Source organism: Harmonia axyridis, chromosome 1 (genome assembly GCF_914767665.1).
Source record: "Harmonia axyridis chromosome 1, icHarAxyr1.1, whole genome shotgun sequence".
NCBI classification, from domain to species: Eukaryota; Metazoa; Arthropoda; class Insecta; order Coleoptera; family Coccinellidae; genus Harmonia; species Harmonia axyridis.
Window position 1 is genome coordinate 28,425,976 of NC_059501.1, and position 22,860 is coordinate 28,448,835.

At 34.3% G+C, this 22,860-nt stretch overlaps 1 protein-coding gene across 3 annotated transcripts in view; it reads right to left on the minus strand.

The window, feature by feature from the left end:
• Nucleotides 1-22,860, minus strand: part of LOC123680646 (eyes absent homolog 2) — a 177,185-nt gene that overhangs the window by 2,064 nt on the left and 152,261 nt on the right. For 2 of the 3 annotated variants that reach the window (XM_045618663.1, XM_045618646.1), the window contains exons 3-6: nt 6,508-6,695; nt 4,400-4,559; nt 2,801-3,080; nt 2,563-2,716 (exon numbers count right to left, since the gene is read on the minus strand). In XM_045618663.1, the coding sequence (XP_045474619.1) occupies nt 2,563-2,716; nt 2,801-3,080; nt 4,400-4,559; nt 6,508-6,695 (782 nt within the window). The remainder of the gene's footprint in view (nt 1-2,562; nt 2,717-2,800; nt 3,081-4,399; nt 4,560-6,507; nt 6,696-22,860) is intronic. The other variant, XM_045618655.1, reaches the window with a different exon arrangement.

The window sequence follows — 22,860 nt, forward strand, 5'->3', positions numbered from 1 at the left end:
AAGCATAATTTTTCAATTGATTTGGAACTCTACACTACGATAAATGGATTATATATACAAGGAATTGTTTTGTTTATACTTTGTAAGGTTATGTCATATAATTGACACTACAACTGACAGTTATGAACTTGATCAGCTGTGAATCAAGGTAAGTTCCATTTTTGTCTAAAAATACTGGTGTGTCAACCGATTAGATTTGTAGACGATAATTTTGTCGATGGAACACGGGACTGACAGTGCTTCCCTCAACATCCTATTTTATGAAATAACCATATTTCCATTGAAACCTATTCTTCAACTATTACAAGCTTAGAACTCATGAGAAATCTTCCAGAGGTTTAGGAAACCAGGAAAAACATTGAAAAAAATTTTAGATTTCCATATATACACTGTGTCCGTAAAATATGGAACAAAATCATTTTTAGCTAAACATACCATTTTAAGAAATAATCCTGAAACACGTCAATTTTTGATTTTAATTCACCTTATTTTAAAATAATAACCTACTCTAGCTGAGCTGATTCAAAAAAAGTATCACATGTTGATTCCAATTGGTACAGGGTGGACAAAAATATAATAGTTTTGTGTGTGCTCATAAAGTAACGCGTAACATTCTTTATTAGTTAAATTAACAATATTATCAGAAATACTTATTGTCTAGAGGCAATAAATATTTATTTATTGTGAAATGTCATTATTATGACATTTCACAAAAAACTAGACGACTATGTTTCTCTTAAATTGATAAGAAATAATTTCTTTCATATTCTGGCTGCTAGACCACAAGTACCAAACATGTTTGGAAACAGCTCATTTTTATTAATCTAAAAATGTAACAAACTACAGGGTATTACATTCAAACCAAATGCCGCTAGACAATAAGTATTTTTGATAATATTGCTAATTTTGTGCCTGTACTGCCTGTAAAGTGACTTGGCTGATTTGAAGTATTGAGCTGCAGAAGAACATTTAAAAAATTGTCAATTCTACAAATAACAAAGAAGTGAATACCGCGAGACTGAAAATTTGAGAAAAATTACCAAGAAACGAGTATGGGCGATCAAAATAGTGTGAGAGAAAATAATAGCATTTTTAGCGGATTTTTTTGAAATTTTCCTGAGAGACTCAGGATGGATCAATATTTCAGTTTTGTTGGAATCGGATTAAAGTGAAAAAAAGCTATCATTTTACAAGCGTGGGGCCTAACTAGTTTTATATATCTGTGGGATACAATTGGAAATGTAATTTTTTTGCGGTTATGATTAGCTAAAAGATGATCTTATCAGTAGACGCATAGAAAATTTTTATAATCACATGGATAGATATCTTAATAACACAACATTTTTATTTCGGATGACCATTTTTACTGTACAGGGTGTCCCGTAAAGACCACGTCAAACCGAGGGAGAATGTAGATCAAAGGATAACCCACCTGCTATGACAAAATTCCCATTATAAAAGTCTTACCGTTTTCGAGATATTTTTTTTTTGTTGAAAATAATGAATTTTTGCCCCTTTCGATAGTTTTGTCCTTACGGTTGTTACAATTTTACATCTTTTTGGTTAATTTTTTCAGTAAAATATTGCTGAAGAATGATTTTAACGTTTACATTGAAAACATCCTCCGAAAATTTTAAAGGGGGGCTATGAGAAATATTTTTATTGGAAATTTTGGTAGTGGATTATTTTGTTCATGAAGTTTAGCCCATCGTAGTGGAAAAAAAAATGTACCGAGCTATTGCTGCACATTACACCAATAAATTGTCTATTTTATAGTGATTTCAAAGAGGTATCACACAAGTCATTTGTTATTCAAAGGAAAAAGATATGGCTGTTTTTATCCAAATGGGTACGTTTCTGACAAAATCAAGTTTGTCAATTCTGTTAAGAAATCTTCGATATTGCATTACTTATTGAACAATGGCAATTGTTTACGTGCGAAAATATTAGTCGCATAATTATTTACCTCAACGAAATTCAATCTTGCCGGCAAATTTTGCGAAAACATCATGCAGATCCAGATTTTTTCAATGAGATCATTAGGAGCGACGAGGCTTCCTGTACCGATAAAAACAGCCATATCTTTTTTCTTTGAATAACAAATGACTTGTGTGATACCTCTCTGAAATCACTATAAAATGGACAATTTATTGGTGTAATGTGCAGCAGTAGCTCGGTACATTTTTTTCCACTACGATAGGCTAAACTTCATGAACAAAATAATCCACTACCAAAATTTCCAATAAAAATATTTCTCATAGCCCCCCTTTAAAATGTTCGGAGGATGTTTTTAATGTAAACGTAAATATTTCACTGAAAAAATTAACCAAAAAGATGTAAAATTGTACCAACCGTAAGGACAAAACTATTGAAAGGGGCAAAAATTCATTATTTTCAACAAAAAAAAATATCTCGGAAACGGTAAGACTTTTATAATGGGAATTTTGTCATAGCAATTTTGATCTACATTATCCCTCGGTTTGACGTGGTCTTTACCGGACACCCTGTATAACAGAAATATATGGTTATACAGCTTGCTAAAATTATACACTACGCACCAACCTGATAGTGAAGTTGTTGCTAACTGATACGTTGATGCCCCTATACTTCCACTAGAACTTGGTGAACTAACATATGGTGAATAAGATTGATTGGAATAGTAACTTGAAAATTGAGATGCTTGTGAGTCTGTGTAGGTGCCATAAGTTCCATAGTCCTGAAAAATTCAAAATTCAAAAACTGAAAAGATGAAATTTTTTTATGAGCTGATAATAGAGAAGATTCGGGCCTTTTTTCTTACCTGTGCGGGAAATCCTTGTGCAAAGCTAGAAGTTCCAGGTGCATTGTATGACGCGTAGGGAGAATATTGAGATGTTTGGCTTGTAGTCTGGAAAGGAGAAGCTGGAGAACTGTATGGAGAAGAAATGTAGCCCGTGGTCGCCTTGCATGCTGAATTTAGTCCTCTGGTGGATGTTAGAGAAGAATAGGGGTAGGAGGAGGTATTATAGAATGAAGAGTTCATGTATGTGGCGGCCGCAGCAGCTGCTGCTGGATTTGTTGAACTGTACGCTTGCTGCATGCTGGAAAATAATTTCAGTGTAAGTTTTTGATGTATTGGTTTCCTGAATTTTTGAAGAAATGAATTCCTTAATGGAAATTACAATTACAATTAGAGAATATTTTTGAAAAATTTTCTCAGAAATTATTCTGCTTAAATTTTGTGAAATTATACTTATACAGGGTTTTCCATAATTCCATTAAGAGGTTTCATTTTGATTAGCCCGTTATCTGGGCAGCTGTCACTTTTGATACTATTTTTTTTGACATTTGACAAGTGGAAACTGAAAACTACGATATTACTAAAAATGGAACGATACACGCTTCAAAAATGCATTCGAATTGTTAAAATTGTGTGATTTTTACAGTTTCAGTTCGCAAAACTAAAGCTTTTTTGGGGCCGTCGTGAAGCATCTTCTTGCTCGGCAATAGAGGAAGAGGTTTACACAATTGGCCGCTAAGATTTTCTGATTTGAAACCTTTAGACTTAATTCTTTGGAGGAACGTGAAAGATAACGTCTATACCAATGCTCCACAATTGATTCAAGACCTTCAAGATGGAATTCAATATCGTTATCGAGAACATACTATAGCAAATGTGCGAATTGGTCATGAAAATTTAATGAAAAGTATATGGTGCTGCAACCATAGCCGTGACGGCCATTTGTATGATATTGTTCTTCATAGTTAAATGACATACTTTTCTCTTTACAATGAAATGAACATCTATTGATTTCCCTTAAAATATACATACTAATAGGTTTTTTTAATAACAAAATGAAATCGCTTATTGGAGAACCCTTTAATAAGATCAATTTTATCGTATTCTCATCGAATTATTGATAATTTTCTTCACCTGTACCTATATTTTTGATATATGTATTACACTTTGTTAATCAGTTGAGTACAATACAATTCAATTTATCAGTCATATTCATTGTCTATAATGTAATAAAATTTTGTGCAGCATCACTTTTAGAACCCAGAGTTTTTCAAACAAAGGTGCTTGATAGAACACCAAAAAATATGTTGGGTTTGTTCAGTGAAAAGGTGAAGGTTGGTTAAAGAAAAAAAAATTAATTTCCTTTTTGCGTAATAACTCTAGCAATAATAGAATAATTTTTTTGGTTTCCAATAAACAGATAAGTTTTATAAATGTATAATAATTATTCCATACCATCATTGGTTAATTCTTCTTCATTTTCAAATCAAAATATTTCAAAGTGAGTTTTGGTTTTAAATCAAATGTTCGAATAAAATAAGAACTAAAACATTTAACCTCAAAAAAGTTATGTGTTTTGTAAATTAAATACATAGTAGTGGATTTTGTGAAGGTTTTTACCTATTATAATACTGATGTGCTGATGTGTAGGATCCAGGGTACTCTTTGTCGTAGACGTTTCCCAAATCAACTGATGCTCCATAAAAGCCAGACTCTTGAGACAAGGCAGCCACATCTGTTTCTGTTAATCCGGGACTTCTTATCTCGCTCTTAACACCTGCTGAAAGAGGGTGGTAAAGTTAACACTTCATATAGTATAATCTTAAAACACTTATATTTCATTTATACTTAATTATAAGGCGTCATCAAGAATAATCAGAAGTATCGTATAATCATCAAAAGGGGACCAAATGTTTTAGGTATCTCAGATAACTCTAGACCATTTTCGAAGAAAGGATTAATAATCAATATTATTGTTAGAGTTATACTACAGTAGAGTACAGTCGTTTTTTGACCTTATTTTTGATCGCTCTATTATTTTGTCACAATATAAGTATTTTTTGAATTTTTTAGCCAGGAATGTAGGTACCAAGACAATAAGGATCGCCTCACTGATGACGGATCCATGGTCATTTTCAATTCAGTCCATTCTTCCAGCCGTGAGCACGATAAGTCTTGATTGTAGAATCATCATTCAAGCTTTATGCAAAATTTCATGTTGATTGAATAACCAACACCAGAGTTAATTCAAAAACAACATGAAAAAATACTCGGTATTTCAGTGACATCAAATTCAACTGAATTGAAATTTGAACAAAATCAAAATTTGGTGTTGATTGCTTCATCAGAACCATAGAAAATCCCCAGTTCTTTGTTTTTAAATCGACTATTCGGATTATGTATATTTCAAAACATAAACTGTGAAAAATTCTGAGTCTTAATTTTGTTCATGAAATATCCTAATACCCTCTTGATGCATCGGTTGAAGATCAATTATTATTTGCCTCAAAATTAAGGATTGCCATCATTATAGAACAATAATACCAGTTGTCAAAAATATATATTGTAAGTAGAAACGAAGATTGAGAAAGGGAGTCCACAATCTCAGCTTTCAAAAAGAATACCATCAAGAGATACACAAATGGTTCTTAAACCACGACGGGGACTGGCGTTGGAGTATTCGGGGCTAAGACCAAATGCTCACTATCTTTATGACGTTGTACGAGTGTCTTCCAGGCAGAGATATCTATTTGCAATCGAAAGATGTGTGAAGATGAACCTAGTAAGAAACTATCAGAAATGTGATATATTCTGACAAGTCAGGCTGCAATCAAAGCATTGAGCTCATACATCTTCAATTCTAGTTTGCATTGGAGTACACTTAATGAAATAGTTAAGAATAACAAAGTCAGTTTAGTCTGGTTTTCCGGTCACTCGGGAATCAAAGATGCCAACACACTTGCCATAAGAGGAGCACCAACTTCCTTCATTGGCCCAGAATCTTTCTGTGGTATAGGTAAATGTACCTAGAAGAAAGAGTTTCAGGAGAAGAAGTGAAACACTCTGGCGAAATCTTCCAAAGTTTCTTCGAATCTTTGATTCTGCAAGATCTAAGAAGTATCTGAATCTTAGCATGATAATGCTATTGGATTCCTTACAGGACATCGATACCTTATGAGAATGAGTCTAGCAGAAAACGGCGACTGCAGATTCTGCGGGGAGAAGTAAGAAGCTCCAAATCACCTGGTGACCGAAAGCCTCGACATTGATAGCTAACGCAAAAAATGCTTTGGACAAGAAACTTTCAGAAGTAAGGAAGTAACATCCTTGAAGCCATCTCAGATACTGGAGTTCATTAGGATTCTGGAACTGGAGAGCAAGCTGTAGACTACGATGACTGATGGCGAGAACTGTTCTGATACACATTCTTTATTGATCCCTTCGACATTACAAAGAATGTATGATGGGGGCATAATATAACATAAGATTGCGGTTTAATGAAACCTCTCTATATCTAAATCCAATCATAGCATGCTTCGAATATTCTGTTCTCAAAAATCGAGTTGAAGAGATTATTCCTTTTGGGTGTAACACTGAAGTCACCGAGTATATCAACTAAAATTTCTACGAAAAAATATCATCATTTGATAATTATTAAATTATCTCAAATACTTGATTCTTGAAAATAATATTTCAATAACATAGAGTAAATCGATCTTAATTCTTACTAGATGCTTCTGCTAGGAGCGACCATGACGATGTGAAATTTGGCGAAGGAACACAGGTAGAAGTGGAAGTTGAAGATGGGTCAGTAGAATTGTGTGAACTGTTTGCAGTGGCAGCGGTTGCTGGTGGACTACCACAGGTGGAAGACGAATGACCACTTTGCGGGCTACATCCTGTTTCGACGCCCAACCTGAAACCATAATAAAGAAAAACATCAGTAAATTGATTTCATGAAAAATAAGCTTGTAACAATTGCAAAGTTAAGATTCAGCGAAAAAATGGAAAACCAGCATCTTACGAAATTATAACTTCAACAACAACAACAACTTCGACAGAATAATAACTTTAAGCAGGACGGGAGCGAGCAATTTTGGCGCCTGAAGCAAATAATTTTTTGCGCTCCTGTTGAAAAAGTATCAATAAACCCCCCTCCCAATTTTTAAATTCTCCAGCTTTTTTTCTAATCGTTTCTTTCTAAAGTTGTTTCCACGTGCTTTCTATTTTTTTCGGACATTTTTACCTACAATAAATTCCTGGATTTCTTGGACGCCGATGAAAAATCCGTAAGTAATATATCTGATTCTTACATTCACAAGTCACTGCGTACGATCGTTGAGAGATTACCTATCACACCACAAGATACAAAGGGCGGTAAGGCATGCAAAGCTTCGAAAACTAAATGGGATTAAAAACATATGTTACGCTGAAAACATTTAGCATTTATCAGTAACTAGTTTCGAATGCAAAATCGTCGGAATTTTCCATATGTTGAATGTGTAAACGACTTCCACGTAATTGTTAATGTTGTTTTTCGTCTCTGTGAAATACATTCCATCCCTCATTCAATTAGGGTAATAGGCAATGCCGATTATATTGGTTGGATTGCCATGCGTTATTTATTGAACAGGCGGCTTAGTGAAGACGGTTTGTAGATTTTTATTGCAGGGAATGTTGATGAACGCAGCAAAGCCGACCAACCTCATGTTGTTTTTAAGAATCTAGACTATATTTTTTCAGAAATATGAAAGGGCGGCCACAAACTGCGCTAAATTGCCGCCCTTCGAAAAGACGCGCCTTAACAGTCTCCTCACTGTTTCCCCCTAACGCCGGCCCTGACTTTAAGCTTTAATATGGTTTTCCATTTTTCGGGCGTTTACCCGAAATCTCAACCGGATTGGATATATTGTCATAGAAATATTTGGTATCTTTATTTCAATATATTCTTCTTAAATTGTCTTTGATTCTCATGATGTGATCAGCTTGAATTTCTACATGGAGCTTGAAATTGTCATTGATAATTTTAAAATTCAGTTAATACTTTTATTAGTGTACTTTTTTCGAATGGAATCAATAAGGCTTTTACAATTTATTTACTTCAAGGTCACATCAAAATGTTTGATATACTTTTATTTTTATAATTCTATAAGTGAATAAATTGTTATTATATATCACTAGAAGAATAGATGAATATTGAGTACTACAGGCCATAAGACTTGGAGAGCAAATAATTTCTATAGTAATATTTCCACTGGTATTTGTTGGAACATTTTGATTCAATATAATCCGAAATCATCTATAAATATCCCATTACTTCGTTGATTTCAAAGCTGTTTGTAATGCAACCAACATCAATAATGTCTATCACAAAACTGATGCAATTTCCAATTGTCCATGTTGTCTTCATTTGACACGATCCCTTTCGAAAAAATGATTATATCGTATTCTTCAAATAACATCAGTGGACAAGGAGTGTTATTGAATTGAATTTGAAATTTTCTGACCCAGAGTTATCAGTACCTATAGTTTTATACAAATTAAGGAAACATCAAAAAGAGTGACTTCTTCCATCAACAACTTGCTTATTACACAGATTTAATGGACATTTTTTACTCATTTATTCATAGTGCATATGCAGGGTGTTTCCAATTTAGATGTGAATCTTAGAGGATGTGTTAGTATGACTCATTTGCTGTCGGTATTAGGGCCATATTTAGTGATAACCAATTTACGAGATATTTGTTTTCTTGTGAATTTTAAAATATTTCTCACCTTACTTCATTTTTCGTCAATTTTTTCTAAGTTGACTGAGTTATACTGTGATTTAGATATCTTGGATTTCTTGTCAATTTACTGCAAATATTTTTTTACGATTAGTGAAATCTGATGCGTACTGCTGAAGAAAGAAGTAGGAATCTCGTATACGAATCTTAAAATCGCATTGAGAACAAAATATTTCGAAATTCAATAATTAGCAATCAAATTGAGCATTATTCTTTCGTGCATGAATTATAATACCTATAAAGCAGATGCCAATTCCTATCCAAATCAACTTATAATTGAAAAATTGACTATAAAATATTTTGATATATGCCTTTGATGAACAAAGCGAATATAAAATAAATATTTATAGAAAGCGCGCATAGAATTTTCTAGGATCCATATTTGCATACATTCCAATTTCTCGGCATAATATCTTCATTATCTTTGCTGATGCTTCGATTTACTACCAGCAGAACTGGCATAATGAAATGGAGGAGGCATAATGCGATAAATTCGCCACGACACCTCAAAAACATATACGCGTCGATGGAGGGTATATTATCTTGTATCAATGGCAGTTTTCGAGGCTTTATCGAATTTGAATCTCGCAAAACGGCAATTTATAACCAGGCTTCAGCATCCATTAGTCTGACTAATGGCTTGGACGATTCCCCCGACAAAAACAACAAATATGCTGTTTTAGCACCATGCACCTCTTTTCAATTTTTTTTATACGGTGTTGCGAGGTTCATAAACTCGATGCTCAAAGAATATTGGTGGCTTTAGGGAAATAATTGTTTCTTACAATCATACGATAAGTATACTCATTTTTATATTGAAGTAGGTACTTATTTATAACAAAATATGAAAACAGGAGAAAGGTCTATTTTTTATGCGTTATTATGTTTAAAACTGTTCTTTATGTTGAAAAGAATTATTGATATTGTTGAAATATATTGGAGATGATCTTAAGCGTGTACACTACCTTGCTCACTAGGTTTTTTAGTGCAGATTCATTTCGATTCTGTGCGGAAATGGCATGATCGAATTTTTCAAATTTTGGAAGAAACCTTGGTATTGCAATTTAGTATAAACTCACTGATTTTTTTTCCACAAAAAACACATAGTTTTTGTTTTATATGTCTTTGAAATTTGAAAGGTTTATTAATCGTATCTCAATAATCCAATGATGAATTAAAAAATTTTTGAAATTTTTACATTCTGATGAAAAAATAAAAAACAAGCCATTTAGAGTTTTCAAAAAAACTATACGTTTTCGTGTGTTTCAATTTGAAAATTCATAATGTCCATAAATAGAAATATTATTTTTGCAGCAGCTTTTTCAATAGTTTAATCGCACATTGTTGCAATATCTATGAAAAAAAACTCAGGAAATGCGAATATAACCTTTCAATTTTCAGAAAAGTTATCTGGCTACATTTATTAATTAGTCGTAATGGTGATCTAATTGGGTTTTGTATACCATCTAGATCTTTGTGTTCGTGAATTTAACATGTTATATTGACAATTGATTTAAGTCTTTTTAGATTTTTTTAATTAAAAATTTGTAGCGTTTATTTAAATTTTCGATAGAACTTCTTTTTTTTACTTAACAAATATTGAATTATTATTATGATAATAACTATGTACTGCAGAAAGATTAGACTTTATTTTATCTCAATTAATTGAAAACTATCATCTTGACAATTATCTCTATCACTATATCCTAAGGATTCATCAAGTCAAGTAGCTTGATATTTCAACCAATTACTTGACTTGAAAATAATAATAATGATAATAATAATAAACTTTATTTAGCACTCGGCTTTTGAGAACAATACAAATGTAATCCACTAACTTAATTAAATTCTTCATAAATATCAAGCTCGTGACAAATTACATACTCGAATTTGACTTGGTTCGAGATATTTATTGCTTGACTTGATATCAAGCTACTTGATATTACTTGAGCTTAATATGCACGAGTCGCACGTCATATATTTCTGCAAGCTCGTGCAAGCTTAGTCAAAATAATCATCTTCAAAGTATAAAAAGGTGAGTTTGACATCGATTTCCTAATTTTATTTTAGTAATCTCCTGTAAATCGAGCAAAAGAAATGGCTTGGCGTTATGAAATAGACAAGTTCCTGACTGAACCTCGTGCTGACATTACTGAATATATTTTAGAATGGTGGAAGAGGCACGAAAACGTTTTTTCCAAACTTGGCTTAAATGGCCAAAGATTTTTGTCAATGCTAGCATCTTTAGCTCCTGTTGAAAGACTATTTTCCAGAGCTGCTCTGGCTGACTTGCAATAGATTAGTAGGGACTCACAGCTTGGCTTGATATTCAAGCTTCTTGACTTAAGCTCAAGTAGCTTCAGTTTGACTTAAAATCAACTCAAGTTCTAGTCAAGTAGTAGTTTTCACAATGTTTGGTCAAGTACTTGATAAATAAATACTCGCCTTGACATTGAAAACCTACTAATTTACTTAAACTTGAGTTGATTTGAAGTCAAGCTCAAGCTACTTGAGCTTGAGTTAAGTAGCTTGAATATCAAGCCAAGCCGTGAATCCTGATAGTTTAGCCGACTTGATTTCAGGTCAAATAGCTTGAATATTAAGTCAAGCTTAGGGATTCACCGTTTGACTCGATATTCAAGCTACTTGACTTGAGCTTGACGTGCAATCAAGTCAAGTTGTAGTTTTTCAATTTCTAGTCAAGTACTTGATGAATGAATACTTGACTTGACATTAAAAAACTACTTCTTGACTTGAATTTGAGTTGATTTCAAGTCAAGTAGCTTGAATATCAAGTCAAGCTCTGAATCCCTAGTCAAGCTGTGAATATCTAGTCGTTTGGCACATCCACCTTATCTACTAAATTACTTTTTAATGGATTCAGATCTGCACTGGTTGAAGGAGAAAAAGTGATCACAATAAAAGTGAGCGAAAAGTTCGTATAGCTTTCGAAAAATCAGAAAAAACAAAATTCTCTCCATGATTCAGACAATCGACGCCAATGTCCACCGCACAACCAGGAAAACAACAGTTCCCTTGACTGTTTCCGTTTATGAGTTCACCACCTTCAAACTTCAAAAATAGATACCTTGACTTATATCATTTCTGTGAATTAGAATTTCCCATTATGTTGACCATAAAACGAAATGCGCGATGGGTGTAAACTCTCACAATGTTAATGTTTGCTTGTATTTATACATGTTCCGGCCTGCCTCTTACGCTTTGAGTACTTTAATGCCATTTAACAACCGGCTTGCGAGCAGCTTGTCGCTCCTCTACGATTGTTCCTCCATGTGCTTTAGCCTCTTTTTTTCCATGAAATGTCGTTTTCGACGGTCGCGTTTGAATTATTTACGTACCTACTGTGTTGAATCTTTTTATTGATGCTGAATACTTTATATAAGACAAATTGTCGGCGAATGGAATCAATGAATACTACATATGGCATTGAAATGTCAATTCCAATTGGATATGCAGAGTGATTTAACTCAGTAGTTTTATTAGGCTGGGTTCCGACATGCAACAGTTGAAGATACGGTGTTCAGAGAATTTTAAAGAACATCGGTCATTTAGTTTTGTGAGTCGCATCGAAATTTGAAAATATCCAGACTGTCGCTGCAGCCCATATATTTATATGCAATTACTTTTTTCTCGAATTGTATTCTGTATGTGAAAGTATTCAGACAGTCATAATTTTTTTTTATTCCGTTATATACATATATTCTTTTGAGAAAGAGCAATACAAAATATTAATTTCAAACAATCAAGCATATGTGTCGATGAATCTCAGTATTAGCAGACAATGTAACGGGGCATCATACATTTCAACGTATGATACAAGAGAACAGATAAAAACCTCAGCAAAAACTCTGTCTCCCCGTATCGGTGTAGTGATCTTTATTCCAATGAATTTGAATGAACTCCATTGTAGATTCTTTAGTCCAATCCATACCCAAATAATTTCCCAATAGATTGAAAAAACTGCAGAATTCACGAAGAATTTCAGAATAATATACATGTTGTAACATGAGTGGCTGACCATAGCCTTGTGATGAATGCAGGTCATCCAAGCCTTAAAGAAAAGTAGCTTGTTGTGTATCTTAGGATTGTTGATTTTGGTTATACAGGGTGATTCATGAAAATTGGCATAAATTTCTGATATCCATAACTTGGAAATCAACAGTTCGCTTTTGTTCACATTTTGTGGGTTTATTCACTTCAAACAACCATTCAAAATGTTTCATGTAATTTTAATATCCCTAAATCATTCAGTTTTTCCATGAACATCGAATTTTAGTTTCTTTCTGGGTTTTCCGGAAGTCACAAACTTCTCCACACAGTTAGAAATAGCGGTTTTTCCTCATTTAATGTTCTTTCTCGATAACTCTTGAAGTATTCATTTTAGGTGTAGGGCTTGCTTAAGTAACCCCCACTATTTTTGTACGGAGAATCGACTGAAATAATAAAAAATAAAGGTTTATACTACTACGTATTGGCAGAATCGACAATGATAAAGGTTTTTCTAAAAAAACTTTTTCTGCAGAAATATTTTAAAAAAATGTGAATCCCCGTCGCCACTATTTTTTTTTATCCCATTAACTCATTGAGTTTTTACACAAGGTATGGCATATAGCTGAAATTGTCATCAAAAAAGCTATCTAATGATGCAGTAATATAATGGGTGTACTATTTGAAATAAGGAAGTAGTAGTCTGTTTCCGGTATGACCAGAAGTTGTAGAGATCTGAAAATATTTTAGGGGAAAGATCGTTGTCTCAAACCACAACATGCAAATTTTCAGCACAAAATTGAGATCAACAAACTCCTTATAGGCCATCGCGGTGAATCACCCTGTACCTACTATGTTAAGATACGAAAAAAAATATTTCTATGAAAATATAGGATGAAATAAAAGAAATTAGTTGAATCAAACGTGATTCAGTGCCAAGTTTCTTTTTTTGGTTGTATTTTATCTACACTTGTTAGATTCCGCGCGCTCTCAGTATTCTTAATGAGACTCGTCTAGTCGTCTAGATACATAATGAGATTCATAGAGCGTAGCACGGTAGTTATACACTTACAAGCGGTCACGCCACACCCAATTCAATCGTAGTAATAGAAATAGACAATGGTAATAGTCTTTGTTTCACATTATCTCTCAAAGTATGCGTCCAATCAAAAACTTTGAGAAACAAAGTTCATCTTTATAAAACCACCTTTACGATGATGTAAATTTTATTTGTGAGGGTCCGAAAGCTTGCTGAAAGAATTTTTGAAATTTATTCAGAACCAAACATAAAAACAAAATTTACCTCTAATATATTATTTTATTATATGACCATTGAGTAACAAACATAGATAGAGAGAGTATACGCGCAATTTTCACATGTCCCCAACATGGTTAGATTACGTTGTCGGATTGTGATATACATATGTATTTTTAAATCCACAATTTTACTATACCATTATAGATAATGAAATATATTTATTTGAGTGATTCTCAATTAAATATGCAAATTTGAATATTTGGAATCCGCAGAATACCTATTTAGTATTTTCTGTATCCACGTGGTGAAATCCAAGGTTTGACAACTATTGAACTCCTAGTGTCATCCGTTGTTTCACGTCGTTTGGCACGCTTGAAGTTGGTTTTCTGAATTTCTTATATATTTAGATATTCATCTCAATATATTTTGAGTTCATATGAAACATTGATTCACTATACGACATAAGAAGTGCGTTTTTTGTGGAGAAACTCGCGAAATATCGTATCACTGATATGTTTTCATTTCCACGCGCTTCATGTCAAATTTGATAATTCATGTTGGGGACAAAATTTGCTTACTGAAAATGACATATGTTTCCTCTATCTGTTTATTACTCTCAGTAATATGCAGATAATAAGAAGAAAAAGTTATTCATTGTGCGGACCTCATATTTTCCGTAGAAAGTGAAACAAGAGAAACTGCTTTTATTGAGTCGCTGTTATTCATCTCGAAAACTTCTTTCATCGTTTCGCCCCAGCGCCGCGGCCGTATTTCACAAGTTATGCCAACCTGACAAGACGTATGTCACTGCTCATGTCACACCCAACAAGTTGTCAGCTGAAATTTAGTGCGAGACAATCCGGTGGCATCTACGTCTCTAGGCAACGCAACGAGAAGAAGAAAGAGGGAGAGAAGAGAGTCGGTCTTGGTTAAAAACGAACACCCGCACTTGTACACCACGATTCCGAGAAATTTATGCGTTTTGTCCCCTGTCCAATTTATTATGCCCGTTTTTTCTCGACGCGTCAGATTTGTGTTGGGCTGTCGTTTTACTGGACTAGAACAAATGCTGTCGAGCAATGCGCTAAGCGATCGCATGGAAAGTGCAGGAAGTTATTTTTTTTCGAACTGCCGTAGTGAAAACGTGTTAACCAGCCTTTGTCTATTGTTGAGATATTTTTCTTCATCATGTAGATGACATAATTTCTTATAGTCTGTTCGTTTCAAGTATGAAGTGATGTTTCACGTTGTGAGATTTTAGTACTAACCTTAAACCAAGTGGTCACAAGTCTATGGATATTTGTTTGTCATGCTTTTGCCATCTATTCACGATGTTGTCCATGTGGTATTCTGATTGTATGACTATCAAAAATTATGACAACATTGTGCCAAATCCAATACTATATTTTTATGATATATATCTACGATTTTGTAACTTTTTTTTTAATGGAATACAATCAGTATGAATATATGTGAGATGATTCCCCAATATAAGGGACCTATAGTGTACTTTTCATGATAGTGATACATCTGCGTATTCGAAAAACCATCACTTGGAGAATAGTACTTGGTTGAAGAAACCCTCCCGATTTCGGAGCAAATTTGGTATTATTTACTTGAAAATTGAAGGGATTTCTTAGGACTGGTGTGACATTGGCCTCAGATATTGTATTGGTGTTGAAAGTCGAAGTTAACAAAGTATTTTTTTATTACTTTGAAATTTTCTAATATTGTCGTCTTTAATATGTTTATACAAAACCCCTTATGCCCTTTGGTCTATAAATTAAGATATTATTCTTTCTTATATCCTTTAATTTATTTTGGTGATTTCAATTTAATGTGGTAAATAATGGAAACTATAACATTTATTTCTCTTTTCTGGTTCTTTTATTTTTTGTTTCAGATTTAATTATAATATATGCGTCGTTAACTTCTGGTGGAAGGAAGGATGAAAGGATTTCTTGTGGATGAAGAAGAAGCCCTTCGATATAAATATGTCGTCTTATTTTGTAAAGAAATACATAAACCAATCAATCAAGCAGAATTGTAGCATTTGAGGCTCGGCAAATCCAAGAATGAATGTTGAAAAGGCATCCTCCATCCTCAACCTGTAACACTTTGATGCGGTATTTGGGCTGGTGACGTGATTGGAACTAACTAATTCGAAAATGAGGCTGTGGCGTCGAATGGATTGAATTATCAAGCTATGATTATTGATTTTTTATGACCGAAATTGGAAGATATGGATTTGGACGACGTGTACGTGCCACACAAGCAACGAAACAATCGCAATTTTGCAAGAAAAGTTTCTTGGCAGTGTTATTTTTCGAAGAGGTGATCACAATAGGACACCGAGATCATGTGATTTAGCACCTTCAGACTTTTCTTCGAGGCCACGTAAAAAAAAAGATCTTTGCCAATGCTCTACAATCGATTCAAGATCTTAAAGATGTAATTCGTGAAGTTATCAAGGGCATAGAGCCGCAAATGTGCCAAAATTTGCCCATCATTAATGGCAAACCTTCCTCTTCACAATGAAATAACATCTATTGATTTCTTTTGAAATATAGGTAGGTATGTACTCGTTTTCCTTTGAATATCAAAATACATTTTTTATTGGAAAACTCCTCTATAATAGAAATAGTACGTGCCTATACTGGTAAGGAAAAATTCATAATTGTTCTTTTCAATGGGATAACATATTTTTTTATCCGAAATTAATGATTATAACATTTGAGTTAAATTTGTAGCACTATAACTTCTCGGACCGCATAAAAACAAGAATACTTCGATCGACTCACCTACGTTTCAATGACACTTTTGGTCGTGGAGATTCGGCGACCAAATATGAGAAAAAAAAAAGCTCGGGGTCCAGCATAACCCCAGGTGAGACGAAGTGATCAGATGTTATCACCTACGGAGGAATGTAAGGACCAGTCTTTCTGAGGATTAGTATATCTAACATGGCATAAACATAATTATTAACAACAGGTCACAGACAGAGTTTACCTGCTTTTGAGAGATATGGTACGTATCTTTCGAATCTTCGGAAAAGTTCTTTCAGTGTATTAATCGATGGAAATCGGTGGAACATCGTCGAGAATTCCATCTTGCTCACATTCATTTTGTTTGTTTGATAAAATAGGTTCTACAAGGTTTTTGGGAAAATCATAATAATTTAACACTATGTAACTTGCACATTTCAAATGAGTTACATGTTGAATCAAGAAAATTAAAAGTTTCACAGCACAACTGCATAACAACTTCATAAATTCTGTCAAGAAAGTACCAAGCATTCATATTTTATCCGAAACATTTTTCGAGATTTTCTGAGATTCAACTTAAAATCACCAGGTATGGATGGATATTTGTAGATGTATATCAACAATTTTAAGCTTTTTACAAATTTTTATATTGAATAACGAAATGCTTCGACCGAAAATTTTGCTACTATAAGATAAAGTGTTGAAGAATATCCAAATTTATCAGTCCCTTGGCGCGCACATCATTTGGGCCTCTCTTACGGCACGCTGTGGCGTGTTTGTCATCTGGATTGGCATCTCCATCCTCATAAGTTTGGTTGATCATGGAATGCGTAAAACATTACACCGATTGACTGCTTGGCAACAACATTTGGATGACAATCGAAATTTCTTCAGCGACGAAGCACATTTTCTACTCATTGGCTATGTAAACAAGCAAAATTGTCGCATATGGGAGGGGAACAGTGAAAATTCGGTTGTAACTGCTGAGAGATCATTTCATCTACAAAAAGTCACTGTATGGTGTGTGGTATTTGTTCTGGTGGAGTGATTGGCCCCTAATTTTATGAAAATGAAGGAGGTGTCACTCAAACTGTCAATTCTCATCGTTAGAACCTTAAAATAATATACATTGATAGAGGGAGCATATGTCATTTCCACTAAGCAAATTTTGTCCCCAACTTGAACTATCAAATTTGACAAGAAGCGCGCGGAAATGAAAACATATCAGTGATACGATATTTCACTCATTTCGCGAGTTTCTCTACAAAGAATGCACTTCTAATGTCCCATAGTGCATCAACGTTTCATTTTAACTCAAAATATATTTAAATAAATACCTTAATATATCAGAAATTTAGAAAACAAATTTCAAGCGCCCCAAAACGACGTGAAACAACCGATGACACTATAGGAGAGCAATAGTTGCCAAACCTTGGATTTCAGCAGGTAGATACAGGAAATAATAAATATTCTGCTTATTATAAATTCGACAATTAGGAAAAATATCGGATTCCAAATATTAAAATTTGCATATTTAATCGGGAATCACTCAAATAAATATATTTCATCCAATATAATATAACGATATAGTAAAATTGTGGATTTGAAAACATATCATAATCCAACAACGTAGTCTAACCATGTTGGGGACATGTAAAAATTGCGTATACTTCCTCTATCTATGTTTATTACTCTATGGTTAGAACAAATGATTAACGATTTTTTTAAGCCTGAAATTAATGATATGGAATTGGAAGAGAAGTGATTTCAGCAAGATGGAGCAACAAGCCACACAACACCTGTTTCGGCTTTATTGCAAGAAAATTTCTCAAAACGCGTAATTTCTCATTTCATCAATCTGAACTGGCCACCAAGATCTCGCATTCAAAATTTTTGTGGGCTTATGCGAAGGATCGAGTTTATGCCCATAATCTTCAGACTATCGAAGATCTGAACACCAACATCCGTCAAGTTATTGGTTAGATATTGCCCAAAATGTGCTGACGGATATCGAAAATTACCTCACAAGGATCGAAACATGTAAGAAACCCCTCGAAGGACATTTAAATGACGTATGTATTTATTCCACACATAATGGTTAGGAAGAGACGCAGAGAATGGAATGATCATGTTGATAGAGCGGGCTATGAAAGACTTATAAAGATAGCACGAGATCGAAAACCCACTGGAAGGAGAGACGTAGGAAGACCAAGAAAAAGGTGGCTGGAGAGCTGGGTATCCACCTCGGTAGAGACACCGTGAAGAAGAACAGGTTACGACCTAAATAAAAGAGGAAGAAGAAGAAGAGGAAGAAGAAAATTAGATCGATATTCTAAATGATAGTGTGTTTCACTTACGTTCACTTTTGGAACCACAAAATGGATAACCCCATATCATTTGAAATTTGTTGACGGCCAGACTGATGACTGCCAGGGCATGAGATAGACACCCCCGATCCTAAATTACTCACATCAGCCTGTTCCCTAGATCAAGAGCTCCTAAAACAATCCCCAGTGGCGAAATCCCCGTATTAACCACTTCCGTACTCGTAATCCGGCTCGAAGGACCATGTTATCCATTGTGATAGCGGAGGCGTTTTCGGAGATGGGAAACGGGTGCAGGCTCTCCGCTGCGCTATTGTAGGTGGCATGCACTACCCGCAGTTACGAATAATGAAGTACACCTCGTGGTATTTTAAACGGGCTCGTCCCGGTTCGAGGACAGGAAGGTGGTCCAATAGATCACGACAATATGTGGGGGAATGAATGAATTTGTCAGCCACCCTTTGTGATCAGGCAGTTAAGTCTCTTGTTATGTCAAGAATCTTGGCTTGAGAGACCCCATTCAGAGAGTTCAAAGTTCTGCGTTTTTCAAGGAGTGCGAGCAGTCGACTAAAGAACTGCGGATTGGGTTTGGTACTTGGGACGTTTGACTTCATGTTCGTTTACTATCAGGATTTGAATGATAGATTATCAGATGAAAATAGAGATTCATATTGAAAATAGCACGGAAGACTTCCTGTAAATGTACAATAAAACATTAAATGAAATTGAGATGGAAAACATTCGTAGTTAACAGTATTATGCACATATATGTGTCCACAAAACTGACAGAATTGAGATTTTGAATGTAGATATAACAATTCCAAATTTCATGCTTCATGTTCTTTCATCATAAGAACCATGGAAAATTCAAGAAAGATGTCATAATCTTCTATAGAAGACGACTTTACATAAGAAACTCACACAAACATTGCAGGAAAATGTTTAAAAAGATTTTAATTTGTGTTTTAAATATTGAAATATCCTTTTCTCGCTATTCCTTGAAGAGATTCACGGCTTGAATTGATATTCAAGCCATGGGCGCCCACAGGGGGGGGGGGCATGCCCCCCCCCCCTGAGATTTTGATTGCCTCATTTTTCAGCACAACACCCTCAATATTACTTTCTCAATCCAAAGGGCATGGAAGAAAGGAAAGTAATGGATTCTCAACAATTTTCCGATTTGCAATAACAATCATGGACGCCTTATCGTTTGTCAATAATTTTCATTTTGCCCCCCCCTGAGAAAATTTTTGCGGGCGCCCATGATTCAAGCTACTTGACTTGAAATCAAGTCAAATTCGAGTCAAGGATGTAAGTAGTAGTTTTTCAAATAATGTCAAGTCAAGTCAAGTCGAGTGTTTATTTATCAAGTATGTACTTGAAAAATCAAGTTCATTTTAAAAAGATACTTTTAGCAGTTCCATTGTGTATTGTGTATATCAATAAAAAAATGATGAAATGAGAAGGAACCTTGTAAAAATAACTTATTGCATGGAAGAACCAAAAATATCAACTATTTTATTGAAAACACAAATTGAATCACTAAAAACACAAAAAAATTAAAAGGATTTGTTTCTTAATATTGAGAAACCTTTAAGCCTATTCGATTACATCCTTTTTTTGCCTAATCTATTGCTGGAATTCGAAACAGTCAGAGAAGCTCTGGAAATTTGTCTTTCAGCAGGAGTTGAAGATGCTGGCGTTGATAAAAAGCTTTGACCGAGTTTGGAAGAATTTTTTCATGCCTTTTTCATCAAACCTATCTTCAGAACTGTCAGCACGGGATTCAGTTAGAAATTTGTCTATTTTATAGGGCAAAGACAATTCATTTGCTCAATTTACAGGAGATAACTTGAATAAATTTAGGAGATCGATGTCAAACTCACCTATTATCCTTTGAAGATGAAGTTTTTGTCTAAGTGCTCCCGAGCTTGCAGACTCGTGCGTATTAAACTCAAGTTAAATCAAGTAGCTTGATCAAGTCAAGCAATAAATAACTCAAATCAAGTCAATTCAAAGTAAAGTATGAAATTTGCCACTTGCTTGATTTTCAAGTCGGTTAAAATATCAAGCTACTTGACTTTATGAACCCTTATTTCCTTGTAATATTACTGAAATCTTCAGACAACATTTCACTCAATGCTTTTGAGAGTATTGCAAAATCTATGTTATATGAAATATTAAAGAGATATTTCAACCTGAAAAAACCAGAGGACATTTTATTATTCCATAAACTTCGCTTTAATTATTTCATAAATATTGGATCAATGTTTCATGCTGTGTGGGCAAGAGTTCGTTCATTTATGCGCCTATTGTGCCTTTGGAGACCACAGAACTGTTAATAGGTATATCCAACGGTGCAATTGAAGCATGGATGTTTGATTGCTCAAAAGCTTCTGACTATTCTACTTGGAAATCCATTTGCTTTTGGAATTTCCCGAATCTTCATATCCAACAAAATAGTTTCATATGGGACGCTGTTCAACTTCTCTCCACAGTAGGTATAGAGCTGTGTTTAAAATTACGAAAAACAAACCATGACCTAGGACGACCGACCGATGCCAATACACAACCTTTTTTGCATGGGTTTCCTTTCAGTATCCCCATTGACCATGAACCCATAGCCAAAAAACATCAAGGGTCCCAATTTCAAAAAGACGTTACCGTAAGATACATCAGCCGCAAAATTCTGGGAAGTGTCCTCCCTTTCATGAGTATTATTCAAGAGACAAAACGTAATTAATAAAAATAAATGTCCTATATATAAAACTGCCACAGGTCTCCACAACAAGTGTCAACTGTAAAAGTTAATGGTGCTGCAAAGACGAAGGATGGGATGGGAGAAGAACCCGGGACAGGGACGGAGAGAGGTCTCTCCAAGCAGTTAGACAAAGAGGTACCATCAGCATTTGGTTCGCAGATGTTCGAAAATACTCATTATATTCTATTTTCTTTTCGTAGTTTTTAGGTTAGGAAGTTAGCTATACAAACATTAGTAATTATGATGTGGGACCGGAGAAGACAGATATACGAGGTTCTGCCGTCCTGCCATGTTAGCGTTTTAACCGTAGTCGTTTTACCGAAATATTTCATTAATTATGTTGGCTATACTGGCGGCCTTCAACACGGATGAATTCAATTTAGTATTTGGTCATATTAAATATTACATTCATTCACATCGATTAAGTTGAACATATCCTGAGACCATGCTGAAACTCATTTTCGGTTAATTATATTTTCAAAAATGAAAGAAATTAACTCTTTCAATCTTTACATTTCGAGATAACTTAAATTAAAAATAATATGAGAAAAACACTGACATGAAGACGGGAGCTTTTGAGAGCTCATTCATTTATGCGATAATTTGATTATACTCATATACAGTTCTGTGATCTTCTCTGGCAGATTGGATGCTCGTCAGTGCTTTCCACATTACTTTTTCGATATTCTGCTCGAATTTTCTATAACTCAGATAACAAGATCAACACAAAATATTGTATATAGAATTGTTATCTTCATATTCGATATTCATTAACAAAATCTCAACTTAGAGCGATCTGTCCACAGTGAAATATTAATTTTTCAGCTGAAGAAGTCTCATCCATATTTATAGCTCCTATGATATGCTCAGACGTTTGAAAACTTTTTACAAATCGAACTGCACCTCATTTCAATTATATTGAAATTTTTAAAAAAGTTTGCAGATCATATAAGCGATAAATACAGGGATGGCCTATTAGACGTTCATGGACAACTAATCATAATTTTGAGCTGAAAATTTGCATATTGGGGTTTGAGACCATGATCTTTGCCCTTAAAATATTTTGAGATCTCTACAACTTCCGTTTATACAGGAAACAGACTACTACTTATTTATCTCAAATGGCATACCCAGTATATTATTGCATCATTGGATAGCTTTCTTGATGACAATTTCAGC